Here is a 16,624-nt window from a genome sequence, read left to right on the forward strand (position 1 = left end):
ATCAGTTTCCATGGCAACTCAGATCCACTACCTGCTTAGTTCATCCTGTCACTGTGGAAGACTTGAGGGAAAAACAACATTAAGCTTCTCTCTGTTTTTTGTCAAATATTTTGAAGGGACATTTCACGGCATGAGTCTGAAACACCTTTTTAGGAGTGAAAAGGAGAACATGAGAGAGAGAAAAAGGGGGCGCAATGAGCCTGGGGATGCTGGGGACGTATTTGAGGGGAAGGGACTGTGGCTAATGTGGTAAGTGCCAATAAAACTGAGAGAGGAGGAAAGGAAAGCAATAAATATGTATTGAGTGTCCACTTCAGGCCTGGTGCTGTGCTTAATAATGCACATGCTGTGGCCTCTCAGAGCCCTCCGTCTGGAAGAGAAAGGCAAGTAAACAGGCTATGACCGCATGAGCAGGAGCTGCCAGGGCATCTGCACAGGGCACACTGCAGGCAGGGGCAGGGGGCGCTGACACTGGTGTTTGGGGGGATGGGTGGAAGGCAGATTTCTCATAGGAAATGTCTATGCTAGAATCTAAAGAAAGTGTAGGGGAGAGAGCAGGTGAAAAAGTCCTGGGGCATTTCTGGTTGAGAGAGTGAACCATGCAGAGGCCCTGAGAAGTGAGACACCTCTGCTTGGAAGACTTCAGGAAGTTCCTTCTGGCTGGAGTGGAGCTTGAGAGGGCTTAGGGCGAAAACTAAGCACGGCTGGAGAAGTTAGCAGGTTCTGAATTATGATGTCACTTATAATAAGTCATGTTTAAGGGGCTGCAATTGATCTGGACCGTAATAAGGAGCCATTAAAGTATGTGAAGCAGGTTTATGAAAACATCATGCCTGCAGCAGAGTGGAGGATGGGTCTGGAGCCAAACAGTGATGGTGGAGGGAAAGAGGGGACATTCGAAAGTGAAAGAGTGTGGGTCATGGATCAGACAAGAATGGCAGCAGTGGGGATTAAGCGATGTGTATGGGTTCTGGAAATTTTATGACTTAGAACCAACAATAGTTATTATGGGTGAAAGAGAGAAGTGAAAAATGAAGTCCATGTTGCTGGATGACTGAGTGAATGATACTGCCACTCACTAAACAGGAGTTAGTGATGGAGGAGTGGGTTGGGGCTATTTGCTTGATTACCAAGAAGCCAGGTTGGGCCAGGTTGGTCAGGCCAGGTTAAGCCTTTAGAATAGCACTTGTCAAGCTTTTGTGTGAGCTTGTGCATGGGTATGTCCAGAGTCTGAAACAGATGTCATGGAATACTATGAGAAGATGACATGTTTAGCTTAGGACATGGCATGGGTGATTCTATTATAGAATGAGATTTCATGTAGACCCCAATATGGGGTATGTAAGAGCAACCACAACAAAACAATTCAGAACATCTTTTTATTCTCTGTCTTTAATCAAAACCTGCATACCTTCTACACCCTTCACTACTGCTACCTGCCCATGAAAGTTTGGAGGTGAGCCGTAGCCGTAAAAGAAGGAGGAAATTTAATTTCACTGTTGGTAATTGCACCAGGAATTTAGCTGTTGTGGAGTTCAACATTCTCATTCAGGCTCGGAGAAATTTACAGCAAGAATGCTAAAGGTGGCATATGGTAGAGTGCCATGAGGATAGGGTGTGGCCTATGTGAGTGGTTCCTGGTGGTGGCCCACCAACTGGCAAAAGGATCCCTCCTGTGATCCACACACATGCTTACTTACCCCTGTTCTTTCTTCCAGGAAGTCCAGTGTTAAACTCATCATCTTCTTCTAGTGGTCCACAGCTTTTCTTCAAAGGCTGAACTCATTTTTACCTACAGTCACGTGAGATCTTGGTTTCCGCCATTTTAAATGCCAGGTATGAGACCCAGCACCACAACTAGGTGATGTGTTCATCTTAAGCAAGTTGCTTAAATTCTCATTTTCCTTCTATGTATTGGAGGGATGATAGTGACAGTCATGAGCCCCACCCCACCAGGTGGCAATGAGGGATAAATAAGACAAGGCCTGAGAAGGAGGGGTGGAAACTGGAACAGGTGTTGGGTTTCCTATCATAGTAGGAGGGCAGCTGGGTTGTGGAAAGAAGAGGCATGAATCCCGCAGCTCCTCCTTCCTGTGGCCGTGCCATGCATGTGTAGCTCTCTCTGGGAAGCATTTGCTCAGAGTAACCTTGAACCATCTGTAGGAGGGTAACAAGTTCTGAGAAGATAGAATTCCTTATGTGTAACAGAGCTGTCACTCCCAGGCATTTCTTCTGCCACATGAATGAGACAATGAATGAATCTCTCCCTGCACCCTCACTGTGTGTGAACTGTCTAAGGTATAAGTTTGAGCACAGTTCCCAAACATAGTACTTTATGTTCTCTCCGGTAATACTAATAACTCACTTCTGGAGTCGCAGAAAGAACATGGATTTGGATTCAGGCTACCTCAATGCACCTCTGAGATTTACTAGGTATGTGGCGTTGGATAAATCATTAAACTTCTGAGGGTGTCTATTTCCTTGTCTGTACAAAAGAGATCATTCCTCCCAAACATTACTATAAAAATTAGAGATCATTTATGCAGGGGGCCAAGTGCAGGGCCTAGCCCAGAGCAGGCACTCAAGCAGTAGCTACATTATTTTATTCCTAATAATTTATAATAATAAAAAATAAGATGTCATGCTCTCCCCAGATCCTTAGCCCACCCTCCCTCAAACTTGCATGAATTACTATGGCTGCATAATAATTTCCCTCAGTCCTGATGGAAGCATCTAAACTAGTAGTTATGACACCAATTAACATCAGAGAGGATTGGAAAAAAATCCTGCCTGTGACTCTAGCCCTGTGACTACTCAGAAATCTCAGCCAGCCTCACTTCAGCTGGCATCTGGAAGTTACTCCAGCACTTTGAAGCACCCCTGCAGGAGCCAAGTCTACTGAGAGTGGGCAGCCCTCTCTGCAGGCCGAGGGAGCAGGAGGCAGGAGAACTAGAGAGAGATGTCCAGCTGGGCCTGTGCTCCCCAGCACTCTTTTGTACCCAGTGGCTGTGTGTGAAGGGTGGATGAAGGGTATTTGGTTTTAATTGGGAAACGCTATCAATTGTCCTGGGCTCATTTAAAAATCCATTAGTATCAGGAGGTGGATAGATTAAGCAATGAGGAAGGGAAAAGAAAAAAGCTGTCAGCGCCCTGCTTTGTAGGGAGCATACCGCCTGTCTAAGCTTCACCAGCAAGGGCTGTGCTGAATGTTAAGAAGCCTGTTAAAGTCAGTTTCAAGATGCTGGGGAGGGAGAGGAGGTGTCTGGGCCAATTCACATGAAGTCCTGGGCAAGCTTATTGTTCTCGCAGTTTCCAAAAGCAGTACTGCAGTAATCTACACCGCATGTTTCAGATTCCTGCAGCTGTTTCTGGAAGCCTGGCAACTGTGCCACCCAGCTGGAAGCCACATCAACACCTGCAAATAGCAAAATCCCTCTGCCCCCACCCCACCGCTTTTTTTTTTTTTTTTTTTTTTTTTCCTGAATGCTCAGCCGGACCCAGATACCTCTTCATCCTGGGAGCCATCAGTCAGGCTAAGGGTCTATGGTGGACTTGAGGCAAACAGGGAGAAGGATGACAGAAACGTGCCAGAAGATGAATTAGAAGAGAAAGCAAAGGGAGGACGAAGATAAAAGCAAGCTATGAGAACAAGAAATGAAAGAGAGCTATGACAGGGCTGTGTATTAGCTTCCTAGGGCTTCTGTAACAAAGTACCACAAACCAGATGGCTTAAAACAGCAGAAATATACTCTTACAGTTTTGGAGGCTAGGAATCTGAAATCAAGGTGTTGGCAGGACCATGCCCCCTCTGAAGCCTCTAAGTGGGGATCCTTCCTTGCTTCTTCCAGCTTCTGGTAGCTCCGGGTGTTCCTTGGCTTGTGGTAGCCTCTCTCCAATCTATCCTCTGTCTTCCCCTGGCCACCTTTCTGCTGTGTCTGTGTCTTCTAATAAGGACATATTATTTTAGATTAGAGTCTGCCTAATCCAGTAACACATCATTTTAATTTGACTACATCTGCAAAGTCCCTATTTCTGAATAAGGTCACATTCATAAATATTGAGGATTAGGACTTCAACATATTTTTTGGTGGGACAGGGTTCAACCCACGCCAGGCTGTTTAGAGGACTGCTATCCGGTTAATTCAGTACATCACTGTAGAAGGCCCTGGGAAGCTTGAAAAAGTACTAGTAAGGAATCCAGGGTCACAAACTGAAATGCCTGCAGAGGCCAGGCAGGTAACATAATAGGTTCTAGAATAAGAAAATGGTGACTGTCCTTTAGCCTGGAATCATTGGGACAACAGTGAACTGGAGTACATGCCCTGGATAAGAGCAAAAGCTACTCAGCCCCAGCTGTTGTCACCTTGTAGGACTGAGGCTCAGGGGTGCCAGATCAAATGAGAAGCCAAGAATCCAGATTTCTATGTGAAATGTCTCAGTTTTATTTAAAACCTTGGCGGCTACTTTTTCCCCAAATATGGTGCACAACAAACTAAGACCATCTGCAAATAAGGCAGAGCCATGGGCAGTCAATTCGCCACCACTGCTATAAAGCCATTGGTTCAAATCCCAGTCTTGCCACTTGCTGTGTGACCTCGGGCAATTTACCTCCCATCTGTGGGCCACAATTTCGTATTGAGGAATGAGATGGTCTTAATCATCCAATAGAGTATGGTAATAAATGGTAGTGAATATTCAGAGGTATAGGATGCCAGGCCCACCCTAATATGTTTATATATTAGTTTAAGCAACAAAACTTACACATTGGAAAATGGAAATACCAGGCACAGTGGCTCATACCTGTAATCCCAGTATTTTGGGAGGCTGAGGCGGGTGGATCATTTAAGGTCAGGAGTTCGAGACCAGCCTGGCCAACATGGTGAAACGCAGTCTCTACTGAAAATACCAAAATTAGCTGGACATGGTGGCAGGTGCCTGTAATCCCAGCTACCCGGGAGGCTGAGATATGAGAATCGCTTGAACCTAGGAGGCAGAGATTGCAGTGAGCCAAAATCATGCCACTATACTCCAGCCTGGGCAATAGAGTGAGACTCAGTCTCAAAAAAAAAAAAGAAAAGAGACCTCAGCCACTTGTCCTGAACATTATGTAAGTGGATCAATTCAAAGCCACTGGAAAGTGCCTGCCCCAGCCTAACGCTGAATAATTCTCCTCATGTATAACCCCCCACCAGGGCTCCACTCTGAGTGAGGCTGTGTAGCATGTGGTTAAAAGCATGGCTTCTGTATGCAGAGATGTGAGAGAGATACCATCTAGTGGGTAAGAAAGACAGCAGTAGAGTGGAGACAAAAATCCTGGAATCCTGGCTTGAATGCTACTGACATCATCAGCTAATCAATAATGCATATTCTACATGTGAGGCACTGTCCTAAGAGCTTTCATGAATTATTCACAATTAGTCCTCATTCCAATACTGGAAGGTAGATATAATTGCCTTTGTTTCATTAACAAGGATACAGAGAAGAGCTGGATTCTAGAGTTTTAAGTAAAATTTCCCAATTCATTTAAATTATGACAATGGAATCAAGTATTTTTCAAAACACTGTGATGTCTAAACTAAGTCCATCTGCAAACTGGGCCCAGCCCATGGGCAGCAATTTCACAATCTTTGGTCATGAGCCGTGGGTTCCAGACCAAGCTTTGCCAGTTTTCTGTGTGAACCTGGATGGGTAACATCTACTCTCTGAACCATGGTTGAGATATTCCATAGCTTGCCAAGGTCACAGCTTGTATGTGTCAAAGCCCAGCATCTGAACCCAGGCAGTCCAGGGTCACTAAGTTTATTGGTGGCATAGTCTTCTATAAGTGTTTCTGCTGCTTTTCTGAGACCTTTCTATCAATCAGGCTACCCAGATCCAAATAGGACACATGATGCTGACTCACCTGCAATGGCCGATATTCTTAACAAACTTTAATGAAGGGCAGTGAGGATGAATGCAAATGCCTGGAGGATTGCATAGATTTCTGTAAATATGAAAGGTAAAGAAGAGATAGGACGGTCCCTCCTGAATACTGCATCAGTTGGCCTAAAATTGCATCATGGAGCTTTTGTTTTCCTCAGTCAAGTGACAATTTTGATTCATGCCTTAAAATAAGAGGAATCTGGCTTTAATACTGAATGTCATTTAGTCTTAAAAACTCAATGTGAAAATAAAGCTGCCCAGTGGTTTTTCATATTTATTTTTAGCAGAAAACCTTTTTAAAAAAAGTGAAATCTTACATAGAATGCCAGCATATAAAATAGAATGGGCTGGTATTCATCATGTTTTGCTAAGGCATGATAATAATGACGATGGTAATAATAGCAGCAGCAAATCCTTGCCTTGGGCCAGCCACTACTTATTCTGAGACCTTACCTGTGGTAACTCATCTAAGCCTTACAACAACCCTTTGAGGAAACTGAGGCAGAGTGATGTTAAGTAATTTGTGCAGGGCTACAGAGCTCAGTGTGGGAGTCAGGCAGGCTGCCCCCAGGGCCTGCAATCTTCCCTACCCTGCTGCTCAGCTCCTCACCCTGGTACACCACAGGGTTGCCCACATGAGAAACAGCTGATTCCAAATGGGAGCTGACAGCAGAATTCGTGTCTCACAGCCTGCAATTTGTAGTCAACTTTGAAATCGTCGTTTGCATTTACTGTCTACGGAGACTTAACATATGTGAATTGTCTGTCTCAATAGACAGTTACAAAGATGTGTCATTGTACTTCAGTCTCAGCTAATCTGTCATTGAAATGCTTCATAGGGTCTTTCAAATAGAAATTCATGTCCGCCTCAAAGCCTAAATTATAACTGAGAATATCCCAAGTGTTACTCTACAAATTTGGTGAAAACCTGTCCAGTTGTTAGTTGTGGTTAGGAACAAACAGACCCAAATTTTGTTGTATTTGTATAGACAAAAGTAAAGCTTCACTGACTGAGGGAGATGGGAATCTGGGGCCCGCTGCCTGCAATCTTCCTCTCAGCAACCCATGAGGCAACTCTGGAGAACGCTGGGCTCTGGGAACTCAGTCAGAGAGCCACGGTCCCAGCCAGATAGAAACAACATTGTCTGCTGTCTCCGGGAAAGGGAGAGAGTTGTTCCAACCTGAGGTCTGGGAGAAATGACAGCATTCAGAAGTAGGGTCAGCTTAAGGAAGTATGGAGATGCAGGGGACACAGCAATCCTGGGCCTCTGAGCCTCAGGCCAGAGAGTGTTTCCAGCACCTTCTAAGAATTTGGTAATGGCTCATCTCAGATTTGCAGAGGCACTGCTGGTACCTGGTTTGTCTGGAACCAAGCATAGGTATTTAATTCGTATGATGAGGCTGAGGCTGACAGTGTAAATAATAAATTAAACCTCTCTTGAGCTTTTTTTTTAATACTTCACTGATAAAATATGACTTTTAAATAAAATTTGGAACTTAAATACCAAGCTTCTAGAGAGTTGAACTAGAACAGATTTCTCAATCTTGGTATTATTAACATTTTGGACTAGTTAATTCTTTGTTGTGGGAGCTTGCCCTGGGCATTATAGGATGATTAGAAGCATTGCTGGCTTCTGCCCACTACAGGCCACTAGCATGCTCTCCCTCCCCCACTTTCGACAATCAAAACTGTCTCTGGACATTGCCAAATATCCCCTGGGGTGAAGGGGACAAAATAAATCCCAGCTGAGAATTTTGAATTTGATTATTTCAGAGGTAATATTTAGCTATAGTCTTATAATCCCTTATAGTCAAAGATAACTTTGAAATTAAAAGTTTAACTCAATGTGTTTTTGTACTGCTAAGCATATCCTTTGTCTAGACTCCCTGGTTCACAGATTGAGACCAAGATCATAGTGGTTTGCTGTTATTCCACTTGCTCTTGGCTACTTGACCTCAAGTCAGTTGCTAAAAAGAAGTTAGCTTAATAATCCTGCATTGATTGATCTCTCTAACCATCTCCTATTGCCTCCAACTCCCTTCTTTCATCAGATTTTTCTTCCCACAATTATAAAACTGGAAGAAAAATAAATGTCCAGTGTCTTGGCTAAGACAGTGTAGCTCACCCAGACAGGTTTTCTCTTCTCAAGAGGCATGATTTATTTTTTACTTTATATTTTTAAATTGTCTTTTTCCCGTCAACTTGCTCCAATAATTCCTGCTTAATTTCCGAAGGGCTTAAGACACACACCCTGTGTAAGCATGTGGTTTAAGAGCTGAAACTGCATAATCAGACCACAGCCTATATTTGAACCTGGCTCATCCATCCATGAACTAGTTTCAGGATTGTGGACAAGTTCCTGAAACTCTCTGCTTCAGTTTTATTATTTACAAAATGGGGCAGCGATAGTGCCAGTCCCATAGGGTTGTGGTGAAGATTTAATTAAATACTGTGTGTAAAGTGTTTAGTAAAGTACTATGCATATAGTAAGCATTAAATACTATTACCTCTATCATCCTTGCCATTATAATGATTTTTAATTATCACTTCATTCCCTTTCCTCCTATTTCTGCTGAAAGTATCTGGAGGTAATGACTTCATGCAGTCAAGGAATTGTCTTAGGAACTTTTGTTGAAATAAATAATTTCCAAAAGCAATTAAAACTTATTTCGTCATACCTTTCAATCACTCTAAGGTCATCAGCCAAGATGATCTTAGAACTCAGCCAGAACCAGAAACTAGGAATTCCCAAAAAATCCCCAAATCCTCCCCCCCAAATTTCCTAAATAACTCTTCCCTTCTTTCTTTGTGCACTTACATAGGGTCTCCCCTGCTCTATTCAGCTTTCCTTTTCCAGAAGTAGACACTGCCATCATTTGAAGTGGCTGCACTTGAGTTCAGAATGACAGGGGAGAAAAGAACATGTTTCTTTGACAATACCTATTTGCTCAGCAAGTGAAAAGCAAAGACCTGCATGGAAGAGGTAAATCTTAGGTACAGCCAAAAATAGCTATTGCCTCTTTATCACCAACCAGAGTGAAATCCTTGCTGCCTATGTGCCCGGTATGAGGATAAAAGCCCTGGTACTGAAGAAGGGTTCAGAGGACTTGCTAGCGTTTTTATTTTCAAGTGGCAAAAATTTAAGTTTTTACTATGGACTCCTGTGTCTTCTGTGCAGACAACCAGCAGTGAAGGATGTGAGTAACAGCATTATGAGGGATGTCATTAGCATGCAATATAGCACTATGTCTACACCTGTGTGCAGGCTTGGATCTGTCATTTACTAACCATGAGAAAAAGATTGTCACTTGTCACCTCACGTATTTCAAGATACTCTCCTATCCATTAGCACAGATGATCCCATGCTAGCTAGCCCTTGCAGTACCAGAAGTAGATAACATTTACCCCAATAGATTGAGTCAGAGAGGTTGTCAGTTGCTCAAAATTACAAATCAGTTCATTATAGATCTGAGAGTGACAACTCAAGCAAGTTATTTGACCTGTTGGATCCTCAGATTTCCATAGCTGTATTTCTTCCTCATAGGGTTTCTAATGATTCAGTATAGAAATAATGTTTGCAAAACATGTAGCCCAAAGTCTGGCACTTACTAAGTGCTCCATAAATATTTCTGAAGATAGTGATTATTTGGAGGATGATAATGATGATATATGCAGAACAGTACATGAAAAGACCCTGCATAGCAATTAAGAGACCTGACAGGTCTTAGTCCCCAGATCTGTCCCTAATTATTAAGTTATCTTGAATTACTGTCTCAAATTCTGCAGCAGAATTTTCTACTGGGCTCATATGGAGTTAATATCATCTGCCTCTAATTGCTTATAAAGACACTAAGAGGCTCAACTGGGTAAAAAGGACCTTTGAAAAATGTAATGTACAAAACAGATTTACCTAATAAATGATTTTCTCATTCTTTGCATGCCATTGTTGTTGCTGTTACATTTCACCCTGGCAATGGTAGTTGACAGGCTGTTTACCCTATAAGCTCTTCTAGCCCATTCCTAGAAAAGAAGGAACTGCTTGAAACCATCACTGAAGGCAACTCAAGGCAGAGTCAAGATTAGGACACAAGTCACTGACCGCCAGTCTAGATTATTTCTCACTCCCAGAACGGAAGAGCTCCTACAGAGACTGATCCTATCCTCCTTTTGGACTTTGTAGAGAGACTAGATATATTGACTAATGGCATTAACAAAATGAGAGGCATCAGAGGATTCTGTGTAGCCATTCTGTTTGCTAAATTTACTGAAGCATTTCTTCAGAACTATTTGTCTTTCCTTCTTTTTCTAGCACTTCAGGGTAAAAGAGTGTTCAGAAGCTGACAGCCAGTGATGTGCTTACTCTATGCACAGTTCATAAAGCATGACTGCTTCCAGGAGAGCTGTTTGGACAAGCCTGGGAGAGGACTCAGTCCACTAACAGAGGCAGCAGAGATTGCTTGCAGAGTAAATATGCAACTTATTAAAGATTATTCTTGTATACTGAATAGCTCCCTGATGGAGGCTGAAGCAAGGGGAGTGAGGATTGGGGAGGCCATTTCTCTTCCATGAGGTTACAAAGTCCCATTGAGATGGGAGCCAAGTCAATTAGAGAGCTGTCAAGGGATAGCGTATCTGCCAAAGCAGATTGACAATAGGGGATGGAGTTCAGTCGAAGATCCAAAGAATTCCGCCACTGTTACTGTTTGCAATGCCCAAGTGAAGAAACATAACTAGTGCAGGAACTCTTGATATTTCAGGGCTTCTTGTACTTTGTAATCGCTGAAGAAACTTGAGGACAGGTGGTGCCGATATACCATTACCTAATTCAGCATTTGCTTTGGGTTGAGACCACAGGCCGTTGCTGATCTGATTATAGAAAAGAAGAAAAAAATGAATCTAGTACTGGGATTGTTTAGTCCTAGAAATAAAAGACCAGATGTGAACCCAATAGCCCTTCAGGTATTTGAAGAACTCTCAGGGGAAAGGTGATAATATTTCAACATGGCTCCTCAGTGGAGAGCCAGGGCCGATAAGCAGAGATTATAGCAAGCTAACCCCACATTTGGAGAGTTGACAATTTCAGTGGTCCAAAATGGAATGGAATGCTTTGTGAGGTAGTAAGTTCTCTACTAGAGGTCTCTAAGCACGAAATGCTTTACAAACTGTGAGTTCTCCTGAAGTTCAATGAAGCTATAGTATATGCAAAAATTAGCTTTGACAGTGGACCCTAAATGAAAATTATTGTTGGTCAAAGTTAATTTTGAAAATCCTTTAAATTATCTATTAAATACAAAATATATATGATTTTATTTTTCACAACCCCAGATAGTTAAAACTGGATTGCCCCTGGGGACAATGCTGTTAAAAGTGGATATCCTACCTGTATATATGTTCTCACTTTAGCATTTATTAATGGGTCTTGTCTGCAATAGTTATTACTATGGTGACTATGGTGTTAGCTTAATGATGATTTCCATTAGCTCCCCTTCTTCCTCACTTATTTATTTATTCAGTATTTATTTTTTTAAAAAGGAAAAGAATGTTCGGCACAATGGCCTGTGCCTGTAGACCCAGCTACTTAGAAGACTGAGGCAGTAGGATTACTTGAGCCCAGGAGCTGGAATCTAGCCTGGGCAACATATCAAGACTCTGTCTCTAAAAATAAAATAATAAAATACAATTTTAAAAAACAAAAACAAAAAACGGGAAATGAATATAAAATGTTTATGGATATAAAATGAATATCCATAAACACCAGAATCCATTTCAGTGGGGCTGGATGCTTGAGGATTGAAGGAATCATAGCCATTCATATCTCTCACCTATGTTCCCTCCAGGGCACGGTCTCTGTGAGTGGATGGAATGGCAGGATCGTTTTCATGTTGTCAGTGCACAGACCTTGCACATTTTTATTACATTTGTTCCTTACTAATTTTATGGAGTTTTAATGAGTTATTTCAATTTTATTTTTCAATTGCCCATTGCTCATATATAGAAACGCAATTGACTTTTATATACTGACTGTGTATTCTGCAACCTTTTAATCTCACTTGTTAATTCTATCTTTTAGGATTTTCTAGCATATATTATCATGTCGCATGCAAGTAAAGATAATTTTACGTCTTTTAAATCTATATGACTATTGTTTGTTTGTCTGCCTTATTGCACTGCCTGGCTACCCTAGTCTAATGTTGAACAAAAATTCTGAGAGTAGATATCCTTGCCTTGTTCCTGACCTTAAAGAAAAACATCCAGCCTCTCACCATCAAATATAAAGTTCTGTGTAGATATCCTTATCGGGTTGTGGAAAATGCCATCCATTCTTGGTTTGTTGAAGATTTTACCATAAATGGAAGTTGAATTTCATGGAATATTTTTTCTGTGTCCACTGAAATGATCACATGGGTTTCTCCTTTGCTTTATTAATATGATGAGTTAAATTCATTGATTTTTGTATGTTAAATCCAAACTTGATTTCCTGGAATACATCCTACTGGATTTGATTTGCCAATATTTTGTTAAGAATTCTTAACCTACATTCATGAGGTACATTGCTATAGAGTTTCCTTTTCCTGTGTTGTGTCTGTCTGGTAATACTGGGCTTATAACATTATTTGAAAAGGATTCCCTTGTCTTTTATTTCCTAAAGGAGTTTATGTTAAATTCATCTTCTTTTACCTTAAATGTTGCATGAAATTCACCAGTGAAGCCGCCTATGCGCCTGGCTCTTCTTTGAAAGGTCTCTGTTTTCAATTCAAATTTTTAATTGACAAAGGATTATTTGGGATTTTTGTTGTTGTTTCTTCTTCAGTGTGTTTTGATCATTTATATTTTTCAAAGGATTTGTTAATTTTCAGTCGTCAAATTTATTGCATAAAGTTGTTCATAATGTTCCTTTATTATCCTTTCATGATTGTAGAATAGATAGTGCTTGGCGATATCAGTATTTTATTCCTTCTACCTTTTTGAGAAATTAAATAGTGGCGTATCAATTTTAAAACAAGATTTTGATTTTATTGATCATTTTCTGTTTTATCTCCATTTTTTATTCCTTGATTTTTAAACTTATATTTATTGTCTTTTTCCTTTTATTATGTTGGGTTTAATTTGATGTTTTTCTAATTCATAAGAGGGAAACCTAGATCCTTGAGTTTTCACACCTTTTTCTATTTCCAGGATAAGCATGAAAGCTATAATTATTTCTCAAACACTCATTTAGCTGACTCTCACAAATTTTGATGTTTATTTTAATTATCATTCACTTCAAAATGTTTTTTCCCTATTTCTTCTTTCATCCAAAATTATTTAGGAGTAGATTGTTTAATTTTCAAATACTTAAGACTTTTATGGATACCTTATTGCTTTAATTTTTAACCTAATTCTGTGTTGTCAGAAAGCATACTCTGCATGATTTCAGGCTTTTTAGATTTATTGATTTTTTTGTCCTAACATATCCTGATAAGCATGTATCCTTGAAAAAACTGTGCCTGCTGGAGTTGTTAGGTTATATGTCTACAAATGTCAATAAGATACAGGTTGATAGTAACGTTCAAATCTTCTACATCTTTACTAATTTTTTGTCTACTTCTACCAGTTGCTGAAAGGTATTAAATATACAACTATAATCTGGAATTGTCTTTCTCCCCATTAATTTTTTAATTGTTTGCTTTACATATTTTTAAGGTCTCTTATTAGGTACATATACATTTACGATTGTTATGTCTTCCTAATGATCCTTTTAATATTATAAAATGCCTCTTCTTTTTTCTCATATTAATATAGCCAACATACATCTTTCGTTAATTCCTAGATATTTCATTTTATTCGTGGCTATTATAAATAGGATTTTTTATTTCTTTTTCAGATTGTTCAGTTTTGTCATATACAAATGCTACTGATTTTTTTGTGTTGATTTTTGTATCCTGCAACTTTCCTGAATTTGTTTATCAGTTCTAAGAGTTTTTTGTGGAGTCTTTAGGTTTTTCCAAATATAAGATCATATCTTCAAACAAAGTAATTTAGCTTCTTCCACTCCAGTTTGGATGTCCTTTATTGCTTTCTTTGGTCTAATTGCTCTAGCTAGGACTTCCAGTACTGTGTTGAATAACAGTCTCGAAAGTGAGCATCCTTGTCATGTTCCAGATCTTGGAGGAAAGGCTTTCAGTTTTTCCCTACTCAATATGACACTAGTTGAGGGTCTGTCATATATGGCTTTTATTATGTTGAGGTATGTTCCCTCTATACACAATTTTTAGGGCTTTTGTCATAAATGGATGTTGAATTTTGTCAAATACTTTTCAGCACCAAATAACATGATTATGTCATTTTTATCCTTCATTCTGTTGGTATGATGTATCACATCAATTGATTTGTGTTGTTGACCCATCCTTGCATCCCAGGGATAAATCCCACTTGGTCATGATGAATTATCTTTTTAATGTATTGTTGAATTTGGTTTGCTGGTACTTTGTCGATTTTTGCATCAATATTCATCAGAGATATTGGTCTGTAGTTTCTTCTTTCAATATGTCTTTGTCTGGTTTTTGTATCAGCATAATATTGGCCTCATAGAATGAGTTAGGAGGTATTCCCATCTCTATTTGCAGAATAATGTGAGCAGGATTGGTATTAGTTCTTCTTTAAATGTTTGGTAAAATTCAGCAGTGAAGCCATCAGGTCCCAGGCTTTTCTTTACTAGTAGACTTTTTTTTTCTTTTGAGATGGGGTCTCACTCTGTCACCCAGGCTGGAGTGCAGTGGCGCGATCTTGGCTCACTGCAACCTCTGCCCCCCAGGTTCAAGCGATTCTTCTGCCTCAGCCTCCCAAGTAGCTGGGACTACAGGTGTACGCCACCACACCTGGCTAATTTTTATATTTTTAGTAGAGACGGGGTTTCACCATATTGGTCAGGCTGGTCTCAAACTCCTGACCTCATGATCCTCCTGCCTTGGCCTCCCAAAGTGCTGAGATTACAGGCATGAGCCACCATGCCTGGCCTACTAGTAGACTTTTTATTATGGCTTTGATCTTATTACCTTTTATTAGTCTGTTCAGATTTTACATTTCTTTCTGGTTCAATCTTGGTAGGTTGTATGTGTCTAGAAATTTGCTCATTTCCTCTAGATTTTCCCATTTATCATCATACCTTTGCTCATAGCAGCCACTAACGATCCTTTGAATTTCTGTAACAGTTGTAATGTCTCCTTTTTCATTTATTATTTTATTTGGATCTTCTCTTTTTTTCTTAGTCTGGCTAAAGTTTTTCCATTTTGTTTAACTTTTTAAAAAAACAACTTTTTGTTTCATTGCCTTTTGTATTCTTTCTAATTCATTTATTTCTGCTCTGATCTTTATTTCTTTTCTTCGACTAATTTTGGGTTTGGTTTGCTCTTGCTTCTCTAGTGCTTTAAGATGCGTCATTAGGTTGTTTACTTGAAGTTTTTCCTCTTTATAGGCACTTATAGTTATAAACTTCCCTCTTAGTAATGCTTTTGCTATATCCCATAGGTTTGGGTATGTTGTGTTTCCATTATCATTTGTTTCAAGAATTTTTTTTAATTTCCTTAATTTCTTTATTTACCCACTGGTCATTCAGGAGCACATTGTTTAATTTCCCTGTGTTTGCATAGTTTCCAAAATTTCTCTTTATATTGATTTCTAGTTTTATTCCATTGTGATCAGAGAAGATGCTTGATATTATTTCAATTTTTTGCGTATTTTAAGACTTGTTTTGTGACCTAATATATGGTCTATCCTTGAGAATGATCCATGTGCTAAGGAAAACAATGTATATTCGGTAGTTATTGGATGAAATGTTCTGTGATTATCTAGTAGATCCATTTGGTCTATAATGCAGATTAAGTCTGATTTTTTTTGTTGATTTTCTGTCTGGAAGATCTGTCCAGTGCTAAAAGTGAAGTATTGAAGTCTCCAGATATTATTATATTGGGGTCTATCTCTCTCTTTAGCTCTAATAATATTTTCTTTTTATATCTGTGTGCTCCAGTGTTGGGTGCATATAGATTTACAATTGTTATATCCTCCTGCTAAATTGACCCCTTTATCATTATATAGTGACCTTTGTTGTCTCTTACAGTTTTTGTCTTCAAATCTATTTTGTCTGACATAAGTATAGATATTCTTGCTCTTTTTTTAGTTTCCATTGGCATGAAACATCTTTTTTCATCTCTTTATTTTCAATCTATGTGAATCTTTATAAGTGAAGCATGTTTCTTGTAGGCAACAGATAATTTTTTTTTTTTTTTAGTCCATTCAGGCACTGTATGTTTTTTGATTAGAGATTTTAGTCCATTTACATTCAGTGCTATTCTTGATAAGTAAGGACTTACCCTACAATTTTGTTATTTGTTTTCTGGTGTTTTTTTTTTTAATCTTCTCTTCCTACTTTCTTTCTTTCCTGCCTTCCTTTAGTAAAGATGATTTTCTCTGGTGATATGATTTAGTTTCTTGCTTTTTATTTTTTGTGTACCCATTGTATCTTTTTTAATTTGAGGTTACTATGAGGCTTACAAATACCATCTTATAACCTATTATTTTAACCTGATAACAACACTGTTTGCATAAATAAACAAGCAGCTGAACTCTTCTACTATATTCTTACTTATTTTTAATTCATTAATTTTTATACATTCTGACAAATTCTGCTTTTTAACTGAAGTGTTTACTTCCTCAATAGTTAAT

General features: G+C 39.5%; 1 protein-coding gene across 3 annotated transcripts in view; it reads left to right on the forward strand.

Annotated features, from left to right (window-relative positions):
- Positions 1-16,624, forward strand: part of ATP10B (ATPase phospholipid transporting 10B (putative)) — a 243,782-nt gene that overhangs the window by 68,119 nt on the left and 159,039 nt on the right. For 2 of the 3 annotated variants that reach the window (XM_063643129.1, XM_063643126.1), the window contains exon 1: positions 1,723-1,836. The exons of the other annotated variant lie outside the window; for it this stretch is intronic. In XM_063643129.1, the coding sequence (XP_063499199.1) occupies positions 1,830-1,836 (7 nt within the window). In that variant the 5' untranslated portion in view covers positions 1,723-1,829. Of the gene's footprint in view, positions 1-1,722; positions 1,837-16,624 lie in introns of those variants that run through there. 3 annotated transcript variants of the gene reach the window in all.

Source organism: Symphalangus syndactylus, chromosome 7 (assembly GCF_028878055.3).
Source record: "Symphalangus syndactylus isolate Jambi chromosome 7, NHGRI_mSymSyn1-v2.1_pri, whole genome shotgun sequence".
Lineage (NCBI taxonomy): Eukaryota > Metazoa > Chordata > Mammalia > Primates > Hylobatidae > Symphalangus > Symphalangus syndactylus.